Source organism: Dermacentor variabilis, chromosome 1 (assembly GCF_050947875.1).
Source record: "Dermacentor variabilis isolate Ectoservices chromosome 1, ASM5094787v1, whole genome shotgun sequence".
In the NCBI taxonomy this organism is placed as follows: domain Eukaryota; kingdom Metazoa; phylum Arthropoda; class Arachnida; order Ixodida; family Ixodidae; genus Dermacentor; species Dermacentor variabilis.
In genome coordinates this window covers 242,586,189-242,610,719 of record NC_134568.1, presented here as the reverse complement: position 1 = coordinate 242,610,719, position 24,531 = coordinate 242,586,189, and the positions used below count along the sequence as shown (strand labels likewise).

The 24,531-nt window shown below is 45.7% G+C and overlaps 1 protein-coding gene across 1 annotated transcript in view; it reads right to left on the bottom strand.

Annotated features, from left to right (window-relative positions):
* Dhx15 (DEAH-box helicase 15) overlaps positions 1-24,531 on the bottom strand; it is an 87,772-nt gene that overhangs the window by 25,745 nt on the left and 37,496 nt on the right. The window contains exons 7-8 of the mRNA XM_075672493.1: positions 24,152-24,410; positions 18,075-18,266 (exon numbers count right to left, since the gene is read on the bottom strand). Coding sequence (XP_075528608.1) covers positions 18,075-18,266; positions 24,152-24,410 — 451 coding nt within the window. The remainder of the gene's footprint in view (positions 1-18,074; positions 18,267-24,151; positions 24,411-24,531) is intronic.

The window sequence follows — 24,531 nt, the reverse complement described above, 5'->3', positions numbered from 1 at the left end:
AAAATTTCAGACGCAAAAACCATTTGCCGTCCGAGTTGTGGGCGTGCCATGACCTTAGGTCCGAAACAGCGTTATCCAAGCCAGCACTGCCGTCATATTGAATATCTCGGCACCTTGAACAAGCGCTCTCACGCGCAGATCCGTTAGCAGTCACAGCCACCACTACGGCAACGCCTGGCATACCTGCTTTGACGTTTGCTACCAAGCTTCTTGCTGTTTGGTGCCTTGTTTTTCACTGAAAGAATTCACCGCTGTCAGCAATGGTGCCGACTCCACATTTGCAATCCTCGCCAATGGCGTCTAAGCTAGGAAAGCACAATGCATTGCATAATGCCGGTTGCCAAAAGTCAGCCTCGCCTCAATACAGTAGTGTTACGCAGTGAAGCACACGGGTATTGCGGTGAAGCGTAACAAGAGTGGGAAGGTGCAATTGTCATTGAACACAGTATGCATTTCTTAATTATACACGCGTGCACGCGCCATGTCCTGTCACAATACAAACACCAATATGCCTAATAAGCGTACTTGCAGGCCTTCAGACCTATTTCGGACGTGCCTGTGGCAATTTGAGCCCTTGGGGGCTGTAAAAGCAATGTATTTTTTTTTAGGGACTGCCCGATTTTTCGTATGTTTTTGTGGCCATTAGGGAGTCTGAAAAATTGCACGTTGACTGTATTACACAGATGGTGGCACACGGACAGCATGCCAAGAACGAATGGCAGACGACAGTGACAACAGCGTGGAGCAGTCAATGATTGTGAACTAGTGTTTGGCATGAGAAGTTGCTGTCGCAAGATGTTGCGTTCCATGTGGACAGGCAAGTGATGGGTGGCAAGTGGCGTTGCATTGTTGTTGATCGATGACAATTGCATTCAGCCATGGTTGGGCTTAGCACAGTCACAAAGTCTGTGCATTTACTACTGGCAGACCTCACCTGAAGCTTAAGCCATTAAGATGAAGAGGAAAAAAACTGATCTTATATTTCAGTTTTGACCATAGAGATTTGAAATCAACAATTCTTCGTTCCGAACAGTGGACACAAAAAACTAGAAGTGGTCCCATGGCACACTATCAACAACAGTATGTTACCAATCATGAAGGCTGCCAATCGCTACCACTAGTTCTTCCTTAAATGCAGCTACGTACATGGGTGTACTTGTAAGTATTGTGATGCTGATTCACTATTTAACTTCAGAGATGCACTGTTTACCTCTTCTCCAAGATGGGCAAGAAGTGGTGGCCCCTTCGATTCAGCAGTAAAAATGAATACCTCGTTTAGCTGACAATGGTGCGAGTACAGGCATTGGCTCTTATGCAAGAAAATTTAGTTCTGGTCATACGTGCAAGGTCTTCCTCAAAGTCTACTTTATTGAACAAATGAATTAGACGCATGAAAAGAGTATGAAGAATTATAAATTAGGCAGTACAGTAGAATCCTACCAACATGCTTTTCACGGGACAGTAAAAAAAATATGTAACAGCTGGGAAACAAAAGCGCCGAAAAACTGAAAAAACTGAGAAATAAGGGTAGTGGCGAACTGCACAAACTTAATTCTTACGTTTCAACAAAAAGTTGCAGTTTCACCTGATAGCAAATTAGTAGACACCTATACAAAGTAAGAATAGTACTTTTACCATCCGTATAAACTTGTGAACATTCGCTTATTAACTAAATTAACAAGCATGACGTCAGCGTGCACAGGCAAACATGAACACATCACACTCGATAAGTGTGGACACTCGCTGTCAAAATGCAGGTGTGAGCAAGTGCGGCAGCAGCAGCGAGCAAAGTGACTTTTGTGCCGTCTAGTGCTGTCTATCACTTCAATGCAAGTCAAGCAGCGAGAACACCACATGCACAAAGGTATGAGCGGTCCACGCATTTAGACTCTGCCCTCAACGTGGGTAGCTTTCAAGATAGGGCACGCGCGAGCGCGCAATCCGCATTTGGTGCTACAGTACAATGCGGCCTCCCCACTCACCGGTGCCTCGCACACAACGGAAGACGGCGCACTACCTCCCCTCTTTTCACCCTTACATTCACGAGACTGAGCAGAGATTGTCAGATCCCCTAGCATGCTTTCACTTACACATACAGCATACAGTGCCGGTGTTATCACCCTTGGACTTTACACGAAACATATTTTGGCACATACAAAATATGCATCAAAACTAATTTTAGGGCCCCCAGCGCATTGTAGACACCATCTTTAGACAGCAAATACGGATCTCAAAGGCCATGCTTTTGTTGACGGAAACCGAAAATAAGTCATAGGTGTTGCCCCTGCCACCTTGAGTGGACGATCCCATTGTCAAGCCACCACCAAGCCAAGCTACATGAAAAGTTAACATGGCCGCTTGGGCCAGCTCTCATGACAATGTCAAGTAAGCACAATGTTGCTTACATGACAAAATCTGCCTGTTTTGATATGTTCTGGCATTAATTGATGTCAATATTGAGCGGCTAGCATTATATCTCAAGCGAATGATGAGTGGTCGCTGTACCTGCCGATGTAAACAAAAGCACCGCTCAGTGCTTTGGACTGTTAGCGGTTTCTTGTGGGATACAATGTGGAAATGTGTGCTCCACATTTTACAGTGAGCATGCGAAATGCTTCCTTGAGAAGGGGTAACACACCTAAAATAGTAAGCAGCACGTATAAAATCAGTGGTTAGGGCTACCCTTGGTCTTCATGTTGCCACACGGTATGTAGCGCATGGGCACAGGCTCTCATGGTGGTGAGTCGAACGCAAACGGCAATTCATGGCTATTGAATTCGTCAGAATCATAACTGTCAATATTTGACAGATCCAAAGAGCTGGTGCAGCTGACATTGTCACCTGAAGGTCTGGCGCGGTCACAATTATGTCGAGCATATGCTCTTCGCTGCCAGCGGGCGAGACAGGCACACCTTGCGTGCCTTTCACGGTGGGGACACTCTTGACGTCACACGAAGAGGTTCATTTGGCTGCTTGGTCAGGTTTCGGTTTTGTTTTTTCAGTTTTTTGCTTATTTAAACTTGTTTTCGAATTTGCAAAACAATTCTACTATCAGACGCGTGACGGGGGGGGGGGGGGGGGGGGGTTCAGGAGCTTACATATTCCATTACCTTGACATGGTCAAAAAAATCGCTGGAGTTGCACTTTAAAACCAGTATCGTTATAAGAGGGTTTGACTGTATATGGACATTCATTATATCAAGGTTTAACTGTATATTCAACTCTTTTCCTGCCATACGGAAAGTATCCACGTTTTTAAAGTTATACGACATTTTTCTTTTTCTGGAGGAACTATTACACTTAAAATTTAATGGAATACAGTCGTCAACCGATTTTCTGGACCTTGCAGGGACCGAAAATAGTCAGCAAAATCGAACAATGCAAAGCACTCGTTCACCCTCAAAAACAACATTTATTAGGCTTAAAACGGCTTTAAAAATATTTTCAATTCCCTGCTTCATACTATGCTTGGACTTGTGCAAGCAGTCTGACAAGAGTGTGTCCGCGATGATGATCTCCGTTGCCCAAGATCACCATGGAGATCGAAGAGACGGAAAAGACCACAGGAAACAAAAAGATCTCGCATTAAGTGATTATGATGATAGCGCTGACCGGAAAAAGAAACAAGAAAAAGTGTCATCCCCTAGAGCGTTTTGACAACCAAGGAAGAGTGAGCATGGCCTCTGAGAGGAGATGTATGCTCTCTATTGAAAGTGTGCACCTCCCAATTTTGGAGGCTGTACAGTTGGCCACTGGAAGCCAAGCCTGGCCAAGCCAGTAGAAAATCTGACACGACGGCCTTCATAACTGGTAGTGGGGCTCAGAACTAGCGATTTAGTCTGGAAAATTGAACTTTGGCACCTAAATTTATCCAAAAGATTGGCTGCGAAAATGCATTAGCTGAACGGGAACCCTGACTATGCATTTATGGTCCGGAATAGCAAGCCCGAATTATTGGACTACGAAAAATCCGTTGGCGACTATATATATATAAAAGGAGTCACTGTTTTGCCTGAAATGAAAACCACCGATTGCAATAAAAAATTAGTAGATAGCTATATGAAGTAAGATTAGTAGTTTTATCAGCTGTTGAACTTGCAAACATTTGCTTACTAACCAAATTAACACGACATTATCGTTTCTGCATGTTTCTTTTTACGTCCTCGTTCAGTTGCGCTTACAGATTCTATCATGTACAGTCGCCGACCGATTTTCCGGACTCCGAAAATTCGGACATGCCCGATTATTCGGTCAGCCTCGCGGCACCGTCATTCTCCCCATAGACCATAATGTATAACAACTGCCGAAAGTTCGGACACCTTACAACCTCTCGTCTGATTTTTCGGACACTCCTTGAGTCGGTCGAGAGCACCATGCACCGACTCTGACCGCCGGTGCATGGTTCGACTTGCTGAACGCCATTTTTGTTTTGAACGGAGCTTCCTTGCTGCCCCACGAAGTGGCGCTACTGGAAATCCCCGCTCATCATCATCGTTTCTGCCTGGTTAGATAGAGTGGCTCTGCAGCAGTTCCGGTTTCAGCTTAGTAAGCCATGTCAAGACAATCCTGCAGCTGATTTGTTTCTTCGCTGACGCTGCGAGCAGGCCGCTTTTTCGTTTGTGCGACCGGTGTCGGTACGGTGGTGTTTGCTTTGTGTGCTGTGTCGAGGTTTCGGTGAGCCAACGCGGCATACGTAAACATCGCGTCAAAGGTCTAATGGCGCCGACAGTGCCCGCGCAAACTGCGCTGGGGAATGCCTGCAAGCGGGTGCCGGGAGGCAACTTGTCGCCTTCCGATGTGCTCCCTACTGACGCGGAAAATGTTCTGCCGAGACCTGCGCAGTGGTTGCATTGCGATTCCGGACACCGTCTCATTTGACAGTTTCATCGGTGCTGACACTGCTGTATTGAAATGCGCAGAACTCGACGACGGCAAGATCATTCGTCAGGTTTCTGCTGCACCGCCGGACGATGACTCTGAGCACCATGTGCTACGCTGCCGTCGCATGCGGAGCGTGTATGTACAAGTAGTGACTGTGCTTTCAGCCGCTAATAGTGACCGTACGACCCTCTCCGAGATTCAGGCTTATCTGATTGCGCGTAAACGGAACAGCGTGCAACGGCGTATTCACGATTTCTTCCAAGCGTACTGCCGAGCCCGAATAAGTGCGTGGAAATAAAGGATTTCTTTTTTTTTTTTTTCTTAATCTGCTTTTTCGGACACCTGTTTATTCGGACATTTTCGCAGTCCCCGTGAGGTCCGAATAAACGGTCGGCGACTGTATTCACACCAACTAGCTTGGCAATGTGTTTTAACTAAATTAACAAGCAGTGTCGCGCGTGCAGAGGTAAACATGCACATCTCGCTTGATGAGCGCAACTTGCTGTCAAAATGCTGGAATGAGGAATTGCGGCAGCAGCAACAATCGAATTGACCTTCGTGCATCACACGCTTCAATGCGAACGAAATGTCAAAAACAGAGCGCATACAAAGCTACTGGCACTACGCGCACTCTGCAAACACTGCATATGACTTTGAAGATGAGGCCCACATGGGCACGCACTTTGGCCACGTTGCAAGCAGCAGCCACCGGAGAAGAACGCCCCCTCCCTTCCTCGCCTCCGTGCCTCGCGCGCGACAGGAGAGGGTGCACTTCTGGCCTGCCTTCCTCGCTCGCACATGCGTGATTGAGCTGTGTTCGCTGGCTCACCCTCGCACGTTTTCACTTGCGCATACAACACACGGCGACTATTTTATCGTCCCTGGACTCTATACAGAACCTCACGGCAACAGCGATGGCAGAAATGGGTCTGGAGTGTTCGTATAATTGCTTTCACAATAATAAAAAGAGAATAAATGTGCCTTACAGGCATAGAAGTTGTATGTGGTAAAACAGAATTCTATTTGACAAAAAACGATATTTTACCATAAAACTGAACAAAATTTGTTAGAGTACTGACACAAACAACTTTCTTCATTCTATTGCTCTTTGCGCGGTCCTTAACTTGTTCTCCAGCTTCTTTGTCAGTCTCCAAGTTTCTGCCCCATACGCAGCACAAGTAAAATGCACTAATTGTACACCTTCCTTTTCAATGATAATGGTAAGCTTCAGTCAGGATCTGACAATGTCTGCCATATGCGCTCCAACCCAACAAAGATGCTAGGCATAAAGTTAAGAAACAGAAAGAGAGCGATTCGGATCAGCGAGCAAATGGGTATAGCCAATATTCTAATTGACATTAAGAGAAAAAAAAATGGAGCTGGGCAGGTCATGTAATGCGTAGGTTAGATAACCGGTGGTCCATTAAGATTACAGAATTGGTGCCAAGAGAAGGGAAGCGCAGTTGAGGACGGCAGAAGACTAGGTGGGGCGATGAAATTAGCAAATTGGCAGGCGCTAGTTGGAATCGGTTGGCGCAGGACAGCGGTAATTGGAGATCACAGGGAGAGGCCTTCGTCCTGCAGTGGACATAAAATAGGCTCATGATGAGGATGATAAAAAAATATTTTCTATCTTGTTTTTGTTTTATGCAATAAGTAGCTAATGACCCAGTAGTCACTGCACAAAACCCTATCTGCTTTAGAGTATGACAGCTAATTATTTGGAGTCTTGCTTGCAGTGACCAGTCCAAGTTTCAGTTTCAAAGAGCAACAAGAGGACAGGAGATTTGTAAACACCGCTGGACACATGATCGCACAGAACTGCGCGCACACGAGCGCACACATGAGCTAGTTTGTCTGTTACGTCTGCACATGCTTTGCGATGTCCTCACTAGAGAAGTAGTCGTTGGTTTGGTCGTCCAGCAGTGACGATTCCCTACAGGTGGGCGTCGCCGCTGTATTATACATGACCGACCACTTTCGATTCAATCCGCTACAAAGCGGCGACTTGGAATGCGCGACCAGCTACAGCTATCAATATGCGTACGCAACACTGCAAGTAGTAGGAACCATTTGTCGAGGACACTTTGGGAATGAAGCATATTCCGGAGCAGGACACAAGGTGGGGTAAATAGTCAGCACAGCACCAGGCTTGAGGGTACATAGTTTCGGTAGAAGAACATCAGACTGTGCTAAGCTCAGCGGGCTTCGTTTATATCAGGCACGCACGAAATAATGCGAGCAAATCTGGCTGCTCATTACGGGGTCCATTTAAGCGTCCAGTGGTGTGCACGAACTCTGTCCACTTTTGCCACTTATCAATGCCGACAGTAGCGAACGAGCAAGCCAGGTGAGCTGGTGATCGCTGGGAAACAGTATAGGCCTAGCTCAATGGCAGCCTGATGCGGAGTGATGGCCCTCGCAATCCGTCCACAGCTCGTAATAAAGCACCTATATTCGTCAACACAATGAATGTCTGCACATTTATATAGCTCATAAGTGGCAATACAATTAGTTATCCCGACGCAATTGGTAGTGATGAGAAAACACCTTAGCCAAATGAGCTGCTTCGCAGAGATGGTTGCTGCGGGGGCTGCGATTGCGTGTCAAAATCACGCCAGCGATTTACTATTTCGCACAATGTTTTATAACATGCATACTTGCGAGGTCACTTTACGAGTTATTTCCAGTCCAAGTTAAGTCCAAGTCCATTCAATAATTGCCGCAACATGAAAAATAGCTAACTGTATAGAAAACGAAACTGTAGTTTTCAACTACAAGTTCAGTGGTGGAACCACCATTTGATCATTTGGCACAGAGCTTGGCACAGGCAGAAAGCTGATATTGAATGTATATCTATACATCACATGGTCTCTATTACAATTGAAATATTTAACAAATGTAGCAGAATTGGTTTTATGCTAACACAGCATTCTGCATAAATAGTCTACGCTCGTTACAATGAACCCGCGTACAGCACTTTCAGATATAACGGACCATATTTCAGCTTTAGTTTGTTCTACGTATTTTATTAATGCAACGAAGTTCTCCTTTAACGGACCGCACCACAATGGACTATTGACTAAAGTGGATAAAATTAGCGGCAATTTTTGTCAAAATCAGGCGTATAAAACGGACGTCGGCCGTGTCGACGCGGGCTGGCAACTGACTGGCGAGGGTCAGTCGATGATCACGGCTCAATTTCTTGCGCACGTGCGAGGGACAAAAGCGGGGCGGAAGCGTGTCGTCTCTTGCGGGCGAGGCGCAAGGGGGGGAGGTTCTACTCCGGTGGCTGTTGTTAACGGCGCGGCCACACGGGCACCGTATCTTGAAAGCAATCTGCGACATGGACAAGTGCGCCAAGTGTCGGTAGCTTCGTATGTGCTGCGCTTTCTACATTTAGTTCACATTGAAGCAAGAGAGTACGAAGGCCAATTCGCTCGGTGCTGCTGCCGCACTTATCTTGCTTTGATTGCTTAGTGCAATCGCTGTTTCACCTTTTGGGAGAAACCGACTTTTTGTTTGTTTTTTACTTTGGAAGTTCAACACTCACTCTTTACAATAAAGTTGTTAGAGTTGCGATGAAAGGTTCAGAAGTGAGGCGTTCGGATATTACGGACTTTGGATAAAACTGACGTTTTTGTCGGATTATCAGGGTCTGTTGTAACGAGAGTCGACTGTATTAATAGTTTTTAATACAATGCCTTTCCCTGTGCACATTTCACGGTATAAATCCAATTCTAACATTTAACTTGCAACAGGCGTTTACACAGCAAGGAAAAAATGAGGGGGGGGGGGGGACAGCAGAACAAGGACGTGTACTATAGAATGTGCACGACTAAGACTTCCAAAAGTTTCTCTACTTTTAACGCACAGTCCCTTTTGCATAACTGTGTGATGGCTTGTGTAAGAACTGTTTAAATTAAAACCATAGGGTCTGCTCTTCCGATTGTGCAGGGTTATAAGGAAGGTGCATACTAATACAGTCCAACCTCGGCATATCGAACAGCACTGGAATTGTGAAATAGTTCGATATAGCCAGAGTTCAAAAGGTAAAATGATCAAAAAGATGAGTCAAGGTCCTGAGTAAGTTAATGAATAAATCACTCACAGCGCAGTGAATACTCACTTGAAGCATCAAACGAACACTTTATTGCTTTGTGTTAAATAACTGCAGCAACATACCATATTTACAGTCGCCGACCGATTTTCCGGACTCCAAAAATCCGGACATGCCCGATTATTCGGTCAGCTTCGCGGCACCGCCATTCTCCCCATAGACCATAATGTATAACAACTGCCGAAAGTTCGGACACCTTGCAACCTCTCGTCTGATTTTTCGGACACTCCTTGAGCCAACTCGGTCGAGAGCATCATGCACCGACTCTGACCGGTGCATGGTTCGACTTGCTGAACGCCATTTTTGTTTTGAACGGAGCTTCCTTGCTGCCCCACGAAGTGGCGCTACTGAAAATCCCCGCTCATCATCATCGTTTCCGCCTGGTTCGATAGAGTTGCTCTGCAGCAGTTCCGGTTTCAGCTTAGTAAGCCATGTCAAGACAATCCAGCAGCTGATTTGTTTCTTCGCGCACGACGCTGCGAGCAGGCCACGTTTTTTCGTTTGTGTGACTGGTGTCGGCACGGTGGTGTTTGCTTTGTGTGCTGTGTCGAAGTTTCGGTGATCCAACGCGGCATACGGAAACATTGCGTCAAGTCTCTAATGGCACCGACAGTGCCCGCGCCGTCTGCGCTGGGGAATGCCGGCAAGCGGGTGCCGGGAGGCTAGGATTTGTCGCCTTCCGATGTGCACGCTACTGACGCCGAAAATGTTCTGCCGAGACCTGTGCAGTGGTTCCGGACACCGTCTCATTTGACAGTTTCACAGGTGCTCACGCTGCTGTACTGACATGCGCAAAACTCGATGACGGCGAGATCATTCGTCAGGTTTCTGCTGCACCATGTGCTACACTGCCGTCGCATGCGGAGCGTGTACAAGCAGTGACTGTGCTTTCAGCCGCCTGTAGTGACCGTACGACCCTCCCCGAGATTCAGGCATATCTGATTGCGCGTAAATGGAACAGCGTGCAACGGCGCATTCACGATTTCTTCAAGCCTACTGCCGAGCCCGAATAAGTGCGTGGAAATAAAGGATTTCATTTCTTTTTCTTAATCTGCTTTTTCGGACACCTGTTTATTCGGACATTTCCGCAGTCCCCATGAGGTCCGAATAAACGGTCGGCAACTGTACTCGCATAATGATCACACTTTTTTATCAAGAAAATTGATGCAAATTCATAGGTGCGATCATTTCGCGGGTTAAATTTCCCATGAAAAGAAACATTTTCTTTTTTCATCCCGCATTTGCTGCAGGATGACAAGCAGGCAGCTGCCGCTGTCAGTGCAGGAGACCGAAACAAAAATGGCGGCCGGCAGAGCAAGCCGAATGCGCCGAACGCGATTATTTTTCTTCTCGTGAGTACATTATGTGCATCGAAACAGTTTCTTCTGCAACAGTAATGAATATTGTTTATAGCGGCAAGTTTGCAACAATAACGTAGCCATGTCCACTTTTAGGGGACAGAAACAGAGATGGACGCCCTTAGCTGCCAGCGGCATAGAAACACATGACGGCCATGCTGCAGAAACTGTGGCATTTGTTTTCACTGCTATCCTAATACGGCACGTTTCCGCTAAGGGTGAGCGAATATCTTAGCTGCGTCACAAGCGTCGGCATATGAATAGGGCACACTTCTAATGTATCAGTGTAAACGTGGCCACTATAGTTGCCAATTGAGATTTATTGCGTGCCCACGAGTGCAGACGAGAAGAATCGAAAGATGCCCTTTATGTTGTTGTTGACCAATACCGTTATGAAGCCTACAAATAATAAAACCGAGTTTGGTTGTAGCTTTTGTTTTTTTTTTTTCATGGAAGTGCGGTTGCCGCATTTCATTTCTTGTTGAAAGGAATGAAATGGGGCATTTGCTTAAGAATGTTGGGCGCATGCAAACCGCTTGGTATGTCTTCAAGAGTCGTTCGTGTAGCATTCAATAGATGGCAAGTGCGATCATCATTAGCTAGACTTGGCACACGACATATCCTTGCAACAAGTTCAGGGTGCGATCATTAGATGGGAAAGAAAAAAAAAACGAATTTTGACGACAAAATTCAGGAGTGTGATCATTATGCGAGTAAATATGGTACCATATTTATTCAAATCTAGGTCAGTATGGGATGGTAAAACTTTATTCTGGTCCTTTGGAATGCGTGTCTTCGGAACTGTCTTTGGAACGCTCCCACGTTGGCACAGAGAGGCCAAGCCTCTCTGCTGCGTCGCGGGCCCGATGGACAGCCCGTAGCTGTGCTTCAAGATCGGGGCTGCTTAGGGCAGCCTCCCATTTGGACACCGTGACGTCGTCACGTAACACAGGGCACCGCCAGAGCACGTGTTCAAAGTTAGCTATGCCTGAGCATAGCTTGCAAATAATGGATGACTGTATCTCTGGATAGATTCTGCGTAACAGTTCGGCGTTAGGGTATGCCCCGACCTGGAGTAGGCTGGGTGTTAAAGCGTGTGGTCTGCCTAGTTTCCTATGTGGCAGAGGACATCTTCTCCGTCCCACGTAAAAAATCTTTAGCAAGTTCGTTATATCAGGAGGGAGGCCAGTACTTTTTTTTTCTCGTAATCATATAGCAATCTCTAGGGTCGGGCTACGTTTTTAAAAAAACGTGCCAGTTTGTAATTGAAGGTGATAAACATGGTGCATAGCTAGTGTCATCTAGAAACGTCCGAATCACAGCCGCTACTAGCCGCACCAGTAGCCAACTGAAGCACACGAGTGATGTCGCCATTTTGACCTGTGTTGTATCGGTGCACAGGGTGGCGTTATCGTAATGGCACCAAACAGGCGATGCCACTATGCTGCCAGTTTCAAACAAAAAGTTGTGCTAGCTGCAGAGGCACTGTGAAACGTTTAAGCCAGGTGAGACTTCAGCATCGATGAGAAAAATGTCCGTTGTTTGAGGAGGCAACAGGAGACGCTTTTTACGTGGGCCGCAACAAGGAAGATAGCAATATAGAATGGGCTCGACATGTTCATATTCAATAAATGCAGTTTTCATTTGGTGAACTCTATCCTCGCTTTTTTTGTTTGGCCAACCTTTGAGTAAGTATGGTAGCTTGCTTCTTATTAGTAACAGTGTGCCTAATCAAGGCCTCCTCTACAGAATCCAAACTCACTCATAATCCTCTACATAATCCAGCCTCACTCAAAAGACAGGAGCAGGGTAACATCAGTGCTTGTGGGATCGTGTATGGCAGCCTCTTCATTATGCTGCTCGGCACTAACCTCTGCGGTGATCTCCGCATCCATCAGCTCGGCCATGGTTCTAGTGGTGTCATCACCACCAATGAAGTTGTCACTACACATGCTGCCTGCAGTATGCCGACAGCTCTGGCGACAATAGACTTCCCTGCATTCTCGACGTGTCGGGCAACCTCGAAGTTTCGCAGCAAATGTCAGCGACATTCACTTGTTCACTTTTGCCACCATCACAACACCACACGCAGCACAGACCGCACCACGATAACCACGACTGGCCTAGCTGCAGCACCAAGGAGAAGTCAGTGCATCAAATTTGCTGCCTTGTCAAACAAGCCAAGCCGCCACCTGTGTGTGCCACTATGTTCAAATCGCAGTTCAGGCACGATCAGTGCAAATGTGTAGCTTAGCGCAGCAGCTGAAAACGCTCAGTGCATCACCACCATCTTACTAACCCCGCCCTTCTGTTTTCTTTTTGAATAAAATAAAAACTAATCCTTACTATTCAAACTGCATTACGTTTTTTTTTTTTTTTTTTAACATGCTTACCACAGAGTGGTAGCACTGGGCGACAGGGTGTCAATTCGTCTTGACATAAAATGAAGTTTTGTGTCACTCAGGGAATTTGGAAATGCCAACTTGGTAGACAACCGGAGTATAGATACCAGTGAGCACATGCAGTCAAATGGTGCTTCCGGTGCGATCAATACGTACGTACAGCAGTCAGAAACACCTACCTCCTGTCACAAGAGGGAATGCGGTCTGGGGCGGTAGAGTTTGATTTATCCATTTTACATATGACCCCATTTTATTAAAAAAAAAAGTGAGATGTATATGATTTTCGATGTGGTATGTATGGCAAGAGTTTGTTATGAGCAATAATTTGATATATCTGTGTTCAATACAGTGAGGTTCAACTGTAGCAAATTATTAGCCAATGCTTGCTAACCTCCCCATCTTTCCCTTTCTTTTTTCTGCTCCTCCTCCTAGCCAGCAGTGAAGTATCCATATAACATGGTGTCTCTAAATTGGCAATGTCAACAACTATTCTAAACAAAGTGAACTCAACATTATCCAAAGCTGCTTTCTAATCCAACAGCCTCCTTAAGCGATCTCCACGCCACAGTAGTGCAAGGTAATATGAAACTGCACCACAAAGAGCACAAGCAACAAGACCATACAAAGGCAGAATACTGGAACCTCCCACCAGAGAGAAGTACCGTATTTAAACAATTGTAAGTCGACCCCCCCATATCGCGTGACAGGGGAAAAAAAAAAAGAACATACCCGAGGGCGCATTCGATAACGAAAATTTATTAGTAGCTGACATAGTCACTGGACTATTCGTCTTCACTAGTGCTGCCATCGTCATCGTTGCTGCGGTCCCACAGCACGTCGTGGTCCAGCGAAATTTCACATTTGGCAAATGACCGCACCAGGACATCTTGTGGAACAGCAGCCCACGCCGAATGCCCCCAACCACACGCAGCCATCAGGGAGGCTCTTTTGACAGGTCTGGTTGACGTAATTTCGCAGTCTTCTGCTGCCAGCCACTCGTTGTACTCACGGCGGAGCAGGGCCTTAAAATTAAGGCGAAGGTCCGGGCTTCTTTCATGACCATGTCGCACTTCACTGGCAGGGACCGATCCCGCATTTCAGCGACGTACGCCGCAAGCTTAGCCTACAACTCCGGAAAGAGTCCAGACTTCGGCACGTGGGAAATTTTTCACTTGCCGTCACAAGTGAAAATTTCGCTTCGCTGCAGTTGCCACTCTCGCACCACCCGTTCAGAAACATCGAAATTGCGGCCCGCTGCGCAGTGATTTGTTTCTTCGGCGTAAAGGATGGCAGCCTTCTTGAACGCTGCTGTGAATGAGTGCCGAACGATTAGTGGGCCTGGACCACTCATGAGGACTGGGGAAGCATAGAAGTAGCACGTAACCGGCAGTCAAGTGGAACGCGTCAAACCAATGCCAATGCCTTTCAACAGAGAAGGAGAAACCTGCGAGCGGTGTCTGCTCTTCCATGAACTACCGATACTCCCCACAAGCGCTGCCGTTCTGAGGGTGCCGCAACAAATGGGAACAGCTGCGCTTCCATCAACTATCGGCACCCCCCCCCCCCCCCCCACCATGAGTGTTGCATGCACTGTAAAACTCTCAAAAATGTTGAAAAACCTTTCTGAAAAGCGAACAAACACGTGGGATAGCGAAAAGATACGGGTAGGGCCAAAGAGCAAACATAAAATTGTAACTACGTTGTAGCTCCCGTTGGTCTCGCTTTTTTGGCGGGGCCACGTTTTGGTTTCGATTGTAAGTCGACCCCCCAACTTCAGACTTTCAAATTTAAAGAAAGTGGTCGACTTACAATCATGTAAATACGGTACGTCGAGAGTGAAAACATAAAATAGACGACCGATAGCGTCAGCTATCATAATGGTCTACGGTAATGATGATGACAGTGCAGTTTAGGTCTTGGTTTCATTTTTACTAGCACGGCAGCTCTTTTACTTCTTTGGAGCAGGTTTAGTGCTATTTTTTACTAAAATGCCATTTTGGAGCAGGATGGCACAGAGGGCTGCTCTCGCCGCAATTTGACGCAATTGGCACAGCTGTTCCACCACTATAAGTGATATGGAGCAGTATGCCCACGGAACGTCCAAAAACAGCTCTCAAAACCATTGTTAGTGGGTTAAAAGCTGGCCAATGGGCAAGGTAGGAAAAGAGTTAATGGGACCGACAACTTCCCAGAATGTGTGACGAGAAGGCACAAATGAAAAGGCCATGATTTATAGTGATAGAATCGATGATGCTGTTCATGACTTAATTAGAAATTGTGATTTTAGATTGGCACGGAGAGTCGATAAGAACGGTATGTAGTGCATACTGGTAGCGAAACCTTGCTACTAGAGTTGGATAAATCAGATTACAGTACATAAGTTGAGTGTCATGAAGTGCACCATACTTAGTATCCCGAGTTTTGTGGTTTCCCTGTCAGATACAAAATGCCATCGACTAATTGTGCCATAAATGGGTGCCAGCACAATATGAATAGCACTATATGAATAGCACTACTGGCATATCCTATCGCTTCCCACCAATGCTGGCATATAATCGATATCGTACTCGCCTATCACTGCTTTTAGCATACAACTTGTGGGTATGCTCGACTTTCACGTGTCCCCTGATATTGTTTTCCCCGCATGCCTCTCGTCTCTTGTTCCAGCTTCGCCGCGTGGCTTTGCACCGCCGGGAGTTGGTGTGGTTCCAGCATATTACGAGAATGTGCCAGTGTTGCGATGCTAACGCTACCTAACGGAGGGGTTACTGGGGCGCAAAAGGGAGTAGGCTCGGGGTCAGTGAGCGGTGCGGATATAACACGCATGCACAGACACATTTTGAGAGACCGTCCTGCGAAAGGCTTAGGAGCAGGACACCTCCCCCCAATGGGAGACGCTCCTCTAAAAAACATTTTTAATGTATTTGTGCTAGAGATTTTAAAATTCATCCACTTATAGAGAGTTACAAGCAGATTTCAAATATGTCTTTTAAAAGTTTCTGTGTAGCCATTATAGTTCTTGAGGTATGTCCTACACAATGGCAAAATAGTGCGATTTTGTGGGCACATTATTGTGTAATAAATTTCTCTGTAAACTGCTAAGTGCAGATATCTATTCAAACAGCAAAAAAAAGATAGAACACTCCAACTAATTTTTTTCTAGTTTAGCAGAATGCGTTGTTGGGCAAGTTGATTCATTGTATTTGGAAAGATTGGTTGCGCTTTGTAGACGATCACAAGGAAGAAGACAGGACAGGCGCAAATCAGGCGCCTGTCCTGTCTTCTTCCTTGTGATCGTCTACAAAGCGCAACCAACCTTTCCAAATTTTTTTCTAGTCACATGAAAACGACCTTGTACGTTTATAGTTGTCTTATACTAATGAAATTTGGCATACATACTCTTGAAGATATGTACAGTGCTGATACCTACTTGAAATTGCAATATCCCTAAGCAGTAGTTGCAAAAGAACAAGGTTATATCTCAGGGAACACAGTTGAAATGCCCTAATCTTTTTGGATAGTTTCAGCAGTTTTACATGCTGTTTGGTTAGATATCGGCACTTTGTGATTTACAAAGAGCTAAACATGCTGCAGCACAATGCTTTTTGTGAAAATTTAGTTCATAAAAAAAGTGCCCACAAAGATTACTATATCTTGCCATTGTGTATCACAAAACTCAGAAACTGTAACACCTACACAATAAGTTATCAAATATTTAAAATCTGCACAGAAAACTAACTGGTTGTATTTTCAAACCTCTAGTACATACAAGTAATAAAGATGAAGTTTCGAGGAGCATCTCCTCTGAATGAATGAACACTATCATTGGAATGCGCCACTGTTCGCGTGACTGTACATAGTCCAGTATGGGAGTTAACATATTCGCTCGCTATCCAGTTGTGGTAAGCACTTCCTCGATTTGTTGCACATCCATCGGCATATTCTATGGGTAGCAATATGGCTAGCAGGCATTAGTGTATTAGAGGTGCAATACATGCCCCTTTTGATTGTTTGTGCTACTGTGTTGTCGCTTTTTTTTGCCCGAAGAGCCCATGTGAGACCCCACAAACTTCATGGTCCTGATCATGACTGTAGATAGAAAAATTCTAATAAAAATGTTCCATGGCACCCTCCACATTTCCACCGCAGGTTACCACTGCAGGAATGGACATCATGACCAGCATGCTTTCTGCTGGACTAAAATACAGGTACCAACAAAATTGGTTGTCCGACCCCAATAAAATTACTTTTGATTTCCCAGAGGATTTCTACTATCCCACGTGTGACTGGAGGGTCATGGGAACATAAAATTGCCACTACTCTGACATAGTAAAAATCACCAGAGTTGCCATTCAGGGTACAATAATTAGCAGTGAAAAATGCACTAAAAGGCACCGTAGAGGTTCAACGCACATGCAACATCACCTGCAAGCACAACCCTGCCAAAAGGATGGACTAGTTGTAGAGAAAGGAATATGAAATACCCTATTTATTTGAATCTAGGCCAACAAGTTTTTTTTTTCCCCAAATAATCATATACCAAACTCTAGGGTCAACTTAGATTTTGAGGGTTTTAAAAAATACACCAGTTATTAATGGAAAGTGATAAATATGGTGCACAGCTAGTGTCACCTAGAAAAGTCAGTACCGCAGCCGCCGCTAGCCATGCCAGTAGCAAACTGAAGTACACGAGCAACATCACTATTTTGACGTGTGTCATATCGATGTGCGGCGTTGCCTTATCATAATGGCACCAAACAGGCGATGCCACTATAGTGCCGCTTTCAAACGAAAAGTTGTGCTAGCCGCAGAGGCATTGTCAAACATTCAAGCCAGGAGAGACTTTAGCATCGATGAGAAAAATATCTGTTTGTTGGAGGGCAACAGGAGACGCTTTCTACGTGTGCCGCAACGAGATGATAGTACTAAAGAAGATAGCGACAAGGCTAGCAGCGATGACGACGTAGAGTGAGCTCGGCATGTTCAGATTGAATAAATGGCATTTTAATTTTGTGAACGCTGTCCGTAACTTCTTTTGTTCGGCCTACATTCAAGGTAAGTCACCTTCCCGGACATTCCGGAGTCGGCTTAGAATCGGGGCCAGCCTAGATTCGAGGAAACATGGTAGTGGGTGCTGACTGGTGTGTCACATCTAAGCACGCTTTCATGCACCACATGCCCTTGCGATCCCCTCAAATGCTACACTCACACTAGCATTTCTAGAATAATACATCTGATGTCATGGCATTCTACCCTCATAAATATTTTTTTCACACATTCTCAACATTGCAAAAGCTCCTCAGAATTCAGTACCTGATAACATGGCTGTGATGGAGAGGGCTTCATTGGAACAATTGTATTCGCACGATGTGATCAGCATCTTGGCAAGTTGAGGGTCCAGGGGGAACTCGGCCATTATGGATCCCAATTCGGTCAGTTCCCCATTGTCATCCAGGGACTGTAGGTAGTTCAGGAGCTCAAGTGCACGCATCAATGTTTCTGGAGCTAGAAAATGAAAACAACATCAAACCACCTCAAGGAAATGCCATCGATGTTGTCTTTGATACATTTTAGAGGCACTCTTAACTACAAGTGCATTCATTGCGCGACTGTGGATAGTGCGCCATTTGTTGAAGTGGAGTTATTGGGAGACACCCAGTCGCACTGCAACGAAACAATGACTCAACCCTTGCACTGACCTAAAACGCTTCCCAGTATTTCCTCCATTCTGCCTTTTACTGTGATGACACAGCTACTATAGAACCCATTCCCACTGGCCTTGATGCCATGTCCCTGATGTGAATGAAAACGTCGATCGGTGGGACAATGTGCACGATTACTCTTTTGCTACCCTGGCTACTTCAATCTGTAAACACTGCATAGAAATCTCATCTTGCTTTTCCTTTATTTGTAGCTAAGCAATATGTATGCACTGCAACAATATGAAAGAAAATGCTAATCTGTTAACCCTTTGATGCCAGATTAGTTTATTAGCTTGTATACTTGAAAGCTTCAATAGCATTGGAGAGATTGTGTCTCCTTGTCTGACCTCTTTCATTATAGGTATCTTCCTACTTTTTTTTGCGTGGAGAAGTAACCCTTTCAGGGTCAGTGACGTAAATATACAGCGCCACGAACAAGTCCAAAATGGCCAATGCCGTATATTTACAGCGCCGTCTGTACGTTTAAAAAGTGCACCAATTTCCTAATTTTTTCTTTTTTGGCATGTGCTGCCACTATGTGGGAATGCAGATAATTTTTTTCTCACACCTATCTCTCTCGGTTTTCGTTGCATGGTTTGTTTTATAGCTAGTTAGCTCTGGCGCGTCTATATACCATTGCTCGCGCATTGGCACGTGCGCTGGCGGGCGGCGGTTTGGGTTTTGTTCCGCGGGCAGTTTCGGCTTCTTGCACTCGCAAAACTGATGGCTACCTCGTTAATAATTGCTCAAAGGGCAGCTGCCTGTTTCTCGCTTGTTTAGTGCTCACAGCGGTGAGCATAGGCAGGATGCCACTGTGCTTGCGTTTCCTTTTCTTTTCTTTTTTTTTTTTGGGCGGAGACTTTTCTGACGGGCACACAACCACACAGTTTTCTTGTGCGGTCACCTACACAGTTCGATAAATAATTAGTGTGAGAGCAGGAACATTTGAGACTTGCGAAATATTCTCGTGTGTGCATATTCTAAGCCATGAACTATAACAATGCATCAAATTTTGAATTCTTATCAGTTTATTTCCTTTTTTTATTTTTGTTATTCATGAATAAAGTGTACATACATACCAACACAAAGTATTTATTTACCACTTTACGGTCACCCAGAAAAATTACGGTCAATTTTTAAAAATAGGTCGCTCAGAAGATTTGGAGTCTGCAATAAAAAAAATCAACCCTGGGTGGTCGCATATGGCGAAAAAAATCGACCCTGAAAGGGTTAAAGTAGCTGTGGAATCTCTGTAGATACTTTGAAAGATATTTACGTAAGCGTCATGTACTCCTTGATTATGTAATGCCTCTATGACTGCTGGTATCTATACTCCGGGTGTCTACCAAGTTGACATTTCCAAATTCCCCGAAAGACACAAAACTTCGTTTCATGTCAAGACGGGTTGACACCATGTTGCCCGATGCTACCACTCTCTAGTAAGCATGTTAAAAAATAAAAACTTAATACAGTTTGAATAGTTAGGACTGGTCTTTATTTTATTCAAAAAGAAAACGGAAGGGCGGGGTTAGTAAAACACACAGTGAATAAAATATATATTTTTTTTTAATGGTGAAAACCATTGCAAATCGAGTCGTACATTCTCAAATACAAAAAATAGGAGATTCATACAGAAGCAAAATTTTCGAATATGAGCAATTTCTATCAACTGATAGTAAGCTAACTGGTATAAGGCCTGAACTTAGTCACAAGTGAGATTCTCTCTCAACAGTTCATAAGTAAACCTCAACAGTCCTGACATACTCTCAGCCCACGCACAACGCTTCAGCGTTGTGTTTCACTGCTTTAAAGAGTATGCAAGCTAAATTATTTCCGCCAGTTTTTGCCCAACAGCTGGACGTGATGCACAATGCGGTAGTGAACCTGAAATTACCACGAAAGCAAGTACACATTTCTGACTATTTCAGTGCACCTAACACTCGATACGCTGTTTAGAGGTACAATTAAAATTTTATTTTTACTGCCTACTTCTACGTCTATATTAGCGCAAGTGGCAAATTTGGTTTCAGGGCTACAAAAGTATGTTCGGTAGTTTTTTATTAGTTAAACGGAGTTTAATGGTGCAAAAGCGACTAAGGCTATGCTGCGCCAGACACAAGATGATAAAATTTTGTTAGTGAATGCAGCATACCCTGCACTAATTAAAGCTTAATTAAAAAAAACTTTCAACATGTGACAAATGCTGTGAACTGTCAACAGTAATAGACATTCTGATCACGTGTCCCACATCTCGAAATGCATAGACAAAAGTACTTCCGCGTATTGTACAAAACACACGCCATTTCACCCGATGTTGATGCCAGGAGATGCGCTGATACCTCAGACTGATGTGATCGACTTTTTAGACAAAACAGATTTTTTTTGTAGGTAGCTTATTATTATTATTACAGTGGAATCTCGATGATACGAATCTCACGGGGTCACGAAAAATATTCGTATTAGCCGAATTCGTATCATCGAAACAATTAAAACTAGCTAAGTTAATGAGTCAGAGGTGAACTCACTCAGGCACACGTATGTAAAAAGGATTTATTTCTTGAAGAAAAAGTATCTAATGTCCGTCTGCTTCTTTTTCTTTGTCAGGTCAATTAGCAGACTTTGTTCAAATCCATGAAAACGCGTGCACGTGTCGTCACTGATTTCATCCGGGCCATAGCACGCCTCAGAACTTCGAGCGCGTGCAGCGTTTCAGCCGCCAGTGGTGGTCCTTCGCCATCGCCCACGTGTAACACAAAGAACGTGGACCGAAGCACAGCAGCCACTCCGTCCGATGGCACGCGGAAAAGGAGGAAAAGCACAAAAGCAACAAAAGTGCCACCGCTTCAAACTCTTCGCGCCCAGTCGCGGCCTCCGCGCTGTCCGGCGCCGCGTCCGCGCCTCCCCACCAAAAGAGAGAGGGAGAAATCGCGTAACTGCGCGCTCTGTTCTCTTTCACTGCCGTCGGTGGGGCTCATGCTCGCGGTCGCGTCCGTCCGTGCGCTGGAATCCTGCCAACCGTGGCCTCTCCTCCGCGCAGCAGCGCAACCTCCTCCTCTCCTTAGCAACCGGCGCGCAGGTCGGGGGCGCAGCTGCGCACAGCAACCGTGACGTCACACTGAAGCGGTACAACGAGCGCGCGGGTGTCGGCGGTGGCAGCTGCACCGCCACTCCGCTGCTCCTTCGTCAGACTTCTTGTCGCAGTCGAGTGAGTGAGACCCATAGCTCCGGAGCGGCCCAGTGATTGCGCGCCAAGAGGTTCGGGGAAGCGGCAGCGGACGCCGGATTCCCCCAACACCAAACGCCAGAAGAACAAGGAGCGAACGCGCATGCGACGAATGAACATGTCACCAGGTGCGAAAGCAAGGGAGGGAGAACGGAAACGCCAACAGCGACTGATTAGATCGCCGGGTACCAAGGCAGGGAAGCAGAACGAAAGCGGCAGCAGCGACAGGCGACATCGCCGAACACTAAAGCGAATGAATTGGGGCGCAGACGGCAGCAGCGCCTGGCTTTCGCCAAGCACACTTTCAAATTTCCAAAGTGTCTTCGGTAATTTTCGTATCAACCGACGCGGGTCGAAAATTGATTCGTAACAACCGTTCTCTAGCACGTTGCAAAGTAATGGGGCTCGGCAGGGACCACAGAAAATTCGTATCATCCAGATATTCGTATTAGCCGTGATCGCATCATCGAGATTACACAGTATTAGTAGTATGGTAGTCCAGATAAAGCAATGCCAGACATGCAGGGTATGGGACCAGGCTAGTTAGTGCTGGATCGTGTTCCATGCTGTGCAACAAAACGAACCACCCTCTAATCGGTTCAGCTGTAGCCAGGGCAGCATTCTAGCTTCTACAGCTCCCATTAACATTGTGTGCTCACACATTAGTGAGAAGCAGTGTGCTTACCACACCGTGGTTGACACCGGCCTTCCAGAAATTTTTAACTCAGGTTTTGCTTGTCGGCCTTTTCAAGTAAGCTGTGCACGTGCTTTGTAGGGACAAGCTCGCAATGTTTCACTGCCACTGCATTTAAGTTGTATTGCAACGTCTTAGAAGACACCAATGAGGCAATGACAGTCTTATTAAAGCCTTAAAGTTCTTCCGGCGGGCCTGTTCATATACAGTTGAACCCACTAATAACAATATTCAAGTGTCACGAAAATGCACGAGCACGTGCCACAAAATGCACGAAAGTGCCACGAGCTTTTCTGAGAAAACTATAATTGTGGGGAGGTCGGTTCTCCCCACCCCTTTCATCCATCCGGCTTCTAATTGCGTTGACTTATTCAACTGCTTAACTCTGCTTCCTGTGCACTCCAATTGCGTGTTGTTAACAAGCTGCGGCTGTCGGCGTTCAAGAACGGCACTGATATAACAAATGCAAAGGGTTACGGGCGGCAAGTGACACAAGCTCCGCCGAGGCATCGCTTGTAGCAGCAGGATCTCAGCTTGAGAAATCCAGAAGAAACGCTGGAGTCAGATCGCCACAAGCATCTCACCACATACTTCCTACTGGCTTGCACAAGAAAACCGCATGTCTGTCTACCTTCCTTGCTTTATGCGAAGCTTGCCGACGTCCTTCTTTAAGGCATCCAGGTGCTCCACGTGGCGAAGTGGAAGGTCCCTCACGAAAACAAACCCATGAGGGACTGAATCATCCAAGGACAAAGACAAGCACGAGCGACTTCATCCGTTAGCAGAATTGCGCAGAATGAGGGCCAGAGAATAAAGAACTAGCTGTGAGGGCCGAGCTAACAATCTGGTAGCAGTGCCGGCAGTGTTGTCAGTGAAGTTGGCACGGTCCATTTGTTTTTCAGAGGGTGGCGTGGCGGAGAGCTATGGGCACAGCCCATTCGTGTTCAGAGGGGTGGACGGGCGACAAAAGAGATGTGCACGAGGCTGGCGTGCATCTCTCATGGAGAGAAGCCAGCGGTGGCAGTTGGGGTGGCGGGCAATCCCGCAGCGGCTCGCACTTTTTTTCTTTTCAAGGATTTCACATTCCATTACCTTACGGCACGGACAGCCAGCAGCCAGACTTCATCTTTATAACCAATAATGCAGCACGGGGTCATTGTAGTAAGCGGGTTATTTCCCCATAGAAAACATACAAAAATTGACGGTGCAGCAGCTTTTCATTGTTACAACCAGTATATTGTTAGAACCAGCATCGTTATAAACAAGTTCGACCATAGTCACGAGCACGGGCTGGGCCAGGTCATGCAAACCCATACCAAAACAATTCGGACTGTGCAGTGCTCTATTCATGCATTTTGACTTTGGAATGTGTGTTTACCACTTAAACGAACATGTGTTCAAGCATTACAGCACTTAGGTTGTCAGCAATCGATTGCACACTTTAAACTACAGCTGGCAGATTGGTTTTGTTGGCATCATCATCATAAAGGCCAGTGACTCGCTGTTACTGGCTGCATCAGCCTAGTATGACAAACTGGCCCTTCAGCAACAGTGCCTACTGATGAATCAGACAATAAATGCTATCGGCATTTTGTTGGCATAGTGTGAATATGCTTTTATGATTGTGCACAAAAGGCTGAGCACAAAATACTCAAATTCAGCCTAAATATTTCATGAAATAGCAGGTTTAGCTGCATTTCCAAGTTTGGTGCAATCAGTGCAGCAATCACATCAAAACAGACGTACTCGACAAGAAACAAACGTATGTTACCTGGAGGATCCATGAAATCGAAGTGCACCAAGTCATCAATGCCCAACTTCTTTAACTGGAGAACAACTGAGCCAAGGTTTGACCGAAGAATCTCAGGATATGTCTGGTCCTGCATCTCCGTCTTGTATGCCTTCTCTGTATACAGTCTGAAGCATTTGCCTGGCCTTGTGCGGCCAGCACGACCTGCTCGCTGCTGTGAGCTGGCCTTGCTTATGGGTGACACCAGTAGAGACTCAACCCGGATGCGAGGATTGTACACCTGCACAACAGTGGGCAAGTTCACTATAATGCATTCTTCAGTCAGGTCAGTTAACGTTTTCCCTAATTAGCACAGCAACAAGATTACATAACTGAACACTGCCAGCAAAAATGCTAATATT